The following is a 5,019-nucleotide window of genomic DNA, read 5'->3' as shown; positions in this document are numbered from 1 at the left end:
TCCTGACAAAAGTCCAGAAGAAATCCCAAAAGGAACTCCGGGAGGCATAGAATTTCTTAAAGGCCACGAAATATCAAAAACTTCAAAAGAGCCAAAAAGCAATGTCCTAGGCTATAAATCTGACGTTTGATTTGAATAGGTCGCATAGGAATCACGGCAAACAATACTGCATCAACATGTCTAAAGGGTCTAACTCGTTTTGTAAACAAACATTGTTTCTGTCGCTGTAGGGCTCATCTCGATCCACCCACGCATCTGGGGGTCGTTATCAGAAAGAGCGAAGTTTGATCTTTCTGATAACAGCCCCCAGATGCGTGGGTGGAACGAGATAGACCCTACAGCGACAGAAACAATGTTTGTTTACAAAACGAGTTAGACCCTTTAGACATGTTGATGCAGAATTATTTATCTTTCGGATCTTTCGCATAATTTCCGTAATAGCCGTGTGTCACTCCCCTTTCATACTCGACCTAAAAGACACCACCCATCGCAGTCGACATAACAAAATCCGCAGCACGAAACGTCAGCCAGCTTTCCACACGTGTTTTTGTTTACCGGTGAAGCGAGCGGTCGCGTTTCTTCACGTTTTTGGGAATTTTCGCAATTTTTTTCAAGTTTTCCCGCAAAAACTCCCAAAACCAGTTGATAAAGTGTCATTAGTGGCAGTGGTCCATCCGAAACGTAATGGATACGGAAGATCCGAACGTTCTTCCGGGGTTTTCGATCGAAAATGCCGATCTGGACTTCGACGACGATGACGACTCGCGGAAGGGTAAGAAGAAGAAGGGCGGAGGATTTCAGGCCATGGGCCTGAGCATGCCGATCCTGAAGGCCATTCTGAAGATGGGCTACAAGGTGCCAACACCGATTCAGCGTAAAACCGTGCCGCTGATTCTGGAGGGCCGTGATGTGGTTGCTATGGCTAAGACAGGATCGGGAAAGACGGGTTGTTTTTTGATTCCGTTGTTTGAGAAGCTGAAGCAGCGGGAGATCAAGTCCGGTGGTGCTCGTGCGCTGATTTTGACTCCGACGAGAGAATTGGCCATTCAGACGTTTAAATTTATCAAGCAGCTCGGGAAGTTCACGGACTTGAAGACGATTCTGGTGCTGGGAGGGGACTCGATGGATTCGCAGTTTGCGGCCATTCATACGCTGCCGGATATAATTGTGGCCACACCCGGTCGGTTCCTGCACTTGTGTGTGGAGATGGATCTGAAGCTGTCGGCGGTGCAGTACTGCGTGTTTGACGAGGCGGATCGCTTGTTCGAGATGGGATTCGGTGAGCAGCTGACGGAGACACTGCGGAGATTGCCGGAGGCGCGGCAGATGGTGTTGTTTAGTGCCACACTGCCCAAGCTGATGGTGGACTTTGCCAAGGCGGGCCTGAGCGATCCCACGCTGATTCGACTGGATGTGGAATCGAAGATTCCGGAGGCGCTGGATTTGAAATTTATCTACTGTAGGCCGGACGAACGGTATGCCACCCTGTTGATTTTGCTCCGGGAGGTGATTCCTAAAGGGGCCCAAACCGTGCTGTTCGCCGGCACACAGCATCACGTCGAGTTGATTTCTTTGGTACGTCATTGAACATTATGGTAACATAATTTTAGTCATATGTATAAATATAGTGTGACATGCACGAAGGTACTACATATGTCCTAGGAAATCAAGGAATTTATTTTACCGTTCCTAGGAATGTTGGTCTGCCTCGCTGCCTCATTAGTAAATTTACATGATCTTTTCTTTTCAGATACTGACCCGAGCGGGAATTTCAAACACCTACGTCTTCTCGAGTCTGGACGCCTCGGCACGTAAGATCAACACGGCCAAGTTCACCATGAAGAAGGTGAACGTCCTGGTTGTCACAGACATTGCCGCCCGTGGACTGGACATTCCTTCGCTGGACTACGTGGTGAATGTGCACTTTCCGGGAAAACCGAAGCTGTTCGTCCATCGGGTGGGTCGTTGTGCCCGTGCTGGCCGCAGTGGAACCGCCTTCAACATCTTCTCCAACGACGATATCGCGCACATGATCGACCTGCACATGTTCCTCACGCGGCCGCTGGTGCTGAACGACACACGCCGGATCGGATTGGCTCCACCGGATATGGTCGAAGCGGAACATCAGCTGATACTAGATTACGTCAAGCACATCGATCTGGCCACGGCGTTCCGCATCAGTAACAACGCATATAAGCAGTACATTGTGACTCGGCCGGCGGCTTCAGCCAGCGCCAACAAGAAGGCTAAGCAGTTCAAGATAGGGGAGCTGCAAGTGCTGGAAGATTTCGGCAAGGTGATGGAGAAGCTGAACGAGGACAAGAAGGTCGTCAAGCTGAAGAAGAAAGGGAAAAAGGCTGCTGCTGATCAGGTAAGAATTGAGTTCATAATTCCACGCATGATTTGTCTGAGTCAATTTAACAATTACGTCCTTATTATCTTTTCTAGAAAAAGCAACCGACTGTGGACCCGGATGAATTCCGCAGTAGTTTCCTCGCCCAGATGAAAAGCTACCGGCCGCAGTCGACCATTTTCGAGCTGAACCCCAAGAACCACGCCAAGGAGGTGGTGGTGATGGCCGAGAAGCGCAGCAAAGATACCATTAAAATCGAAAAACACAAACAGAAACTGCTGGAACTGGAGCTGGAGGAGCAGAAAAAGGCCTCGGCAGCCAGTGTGCCAGACGACGAGGAAGAACATCCGAGGAAAAAGAAACGCAAACCCATCAAAGATGATGAGAACTTTATCGCCTATCAGTCCAAGGATCACGTCGAGGAGGACGGTTATGCGATCAACAGCTTCGCCAAGGAGGCCAATTCGGCCGAGTTATCCGTTATCGGAGACACGGCCGAAGATCAGCGGTCCCATCAGCGGTTGCAAAAGTGGGATCGCAAGAAAAAGAAGATGGTCAACGTGGTCAATCCCAAGGCCGGCAAGATTCGCACGGAACACGGCGTCTGGATTGCGGCTTCGTACAAAACCGGTCGGTACGACAAGTGGAAGGAGCGTACCAAGGTTGACGAACAGATGGCGCGCCAACGGCAGGACAGTGATGCCAGCGACGGCGAAGATGCCGCCGTGTCCGTGCAGAAGAACGACTATCCGCATACGCACTGGGGACGGCACAACGCCAAGCTGGATCAGAAGAAGCAGCGCGATCTGGGTCTGAAGTCGGCCGATCAGATCGTCAAGCAGCGGATACAGAAGGAGACCAAGCTCGCGAAGGAGAAGACCGCTCGGTTGCGCAATTTGGCCCGGAAGAAGAAGTCGCTCGGCAAGAAGATGGCCAAGTCGAAGAAGAAGTAGAACACCAGGTAAGTCGTTAGGTTTCTATGTTGAGCGGTTAATAATATGTTCTGTAATATTTGAATAATTTATATCGGACTTTGCAATCGATCCGAACACGCCAAGACTAGGGTATTTCAACTTTATATGGAACAACTCAAACTTAAAAAGCTCGGCATTGGCTGCGCTTGTTATTCTGAAGCTTCACTGATATTTTGTTTCTAATCCAAGGCAGTGCTCAACGAGCTAGAGGTTTAGGGTTTCGAACTACTTGGGCACCCACGTTGATTCCCGGCACCTCACAGCAAAGCAAATCAAAATAGGTATCACTTGTCGCATATTTTCCAAACGTACTTCCGTAGGTAATCAACATTTCCGCAACGAGATCTACAGTCAATTAGCTACACTTTCACTCTGAAGCCGCACAAGAACTCTGTTATCAAGTGATGTACCTATGCTTATGTTAACCCTTTCCTTTTCACGACTTTGAACGACTATTTCTATGCCAAGAAAGCGTTTCCGAAAAAAGTGCTTGAAAAAAAGTTATTGCAAATTGGTCAAATTTTTCGAAATCAACGAAAAAATGTTAGTTGTAAATCAATAGTATTTTGATTGTTTATCAATAGTTGCACTATTGGAACAAGTAGTTGGGAGTTGGGTTTACCTAATAGGATTACAGTCATATGTGCTCATTCTGCGAATGGAGTGACGTGAGAAAAGTCGGAGTCGTATATCGAGGTGAGAAATCTCGACTCGAATGAGGTGACTCTCCATTTGATTTACACGGGGAGTCACTTCATTCGAGACGGTATTCCTCACTTCGATATACGACTCCGACTTTTCTCACGTCACTCCATTCGCAGAATGAGCACAATTCTAAAAACTATTGCATCATATTCATCTGATAGAGGCTTGCACCAAAAACATAACCTCGCAAATTCTCATACAAAAAGTAAACATTGCCCTCAAAATTTTGAGGGCAATGTTTACTCGGATATGGGCCGACGCCGTAGGAGAGAAAGAGAAGGAGATAAAAAGTGACGTCACTTGTGCTCATTCTGCGAATGGAGTGACGTGAGAAAAGTCGGAGTCGTGTATCGAGATGAGGAATCCACTCTCGAATGAAGTGACTCGCCGTGTAAATCAAATGGAGAGCCACCTCATTCGAGTCGAGATTTCTCACCTCGATATACGACTCCGACTTTTCTCACGTCACTCCATTCGCAGAATGAGCTCAACTGTGCAAGCTCCCATTCCGTTTGTCTCAAGTTCGTCGAAAATCGATGATGCTCTAGAGAGCTCTAGAGGGGTTAATTACTGCTTTATTCCAAGGTTATATATACAATAGGGTGTTCCAAAATAGAAAAAGTGTCAAAAAGTTAACTTGTTCACCTTTAGAATGATAGATTACGGTCCTAGCAACAATAATTCCATACATGAAAACTCAATCAAAAAATATTTAGAGGTTTCACGCATCGGTTTTATGAAAAATGGACGATTTTTGGTATTTTTATTAAAAAATGCTAATATGAGTTGAAAAATAAAAGAAATAAAAGTCATCAATCAAAGTTAATCATAGTTCTGGGTCTCGCAAATAAAGTTTGGAGGGAGTTTAGGTCATCAAAGCTGATTTTATATATTTGACAAAGGTTAAAATATCGCCTTTTTTCGCCAAATTTTTCAAAAATGCTCAATTTATAAGGATTTTGAAATTTTTCCTGTAATTCGCAATCC

The 5,019-nt window shown here is 46.4% G+C and overlaps 1 protein-coding gene across 1 annotated transcript; it reads left to right on the top strand.

The window, feature by feature from the left end:
* Nucleotides 1-545: 545 nt before the first annotated feature.
* Nucleotides 546-3,377, top strand: LOC109409433 (ATP-dependent RNA helicase DDX54). Its single transcript, XM_019682881.4, has 3 exons — nucleotides 546-1,575; nucleotides 1,751-2,371; nucleotides 2,449-3,377. The coding sequence occupies exons 1-3, from the start codon at nucleotides 685-687 to the stop codon at nucleotides 3,304-3,306; spliced, it is 2,370 nt and encodes a 789-aa protein (XP_019538426.3). The 5' UTR covers nucleotides 546-684; the 3' UTR covers nucleotides 3,307-3,377.
* The last annotated feature ends 1,642 nt before the right edge of the window (nucleotides 3,378-5,019 follow it).

Source organism: Aedes albopictus, chromosome 2, assembly GCF_035046485.1.
Source record: "Aedes albopictus strain Foshan chromosome 2, AalbF5, whole genome shotgun sequence".
NCBI classification, from domain to species: Eukaryota; Metazoa; Arthropoda; class Insecta; order Diptera; family Culicidae; genus Aedes; species Aedes albopictus.
The sequence above is the reverse complement of the archived record's forward strand: the minus strand, read 5'-3'. Positions and strand labels throughout refer to the sequence as shown.

Coding starts and splice junctions, on each gene's coding strand:
- LOC109409433 (XM_019682881.4), top strand. CDS start 685: ATGGATACGGAAGATCCGAACGTTCTTCCGGGGTTTTCGATCGAAAAT. Junction 1,576..1,750: donor ACGTCGAGTTGATTTCTTTG/GTACGTCATTGA, acceptor TTTTCTTTTCAG/ATACTGACCCGAGCGGGAAT. Junction 2,372..2,448: donor AAAAGGCTGCTGCTGATCAG/GTAAGAATTGAG, acceptor TATCTTTTCTAG/AAAAAGCAACCGACTGTGGA.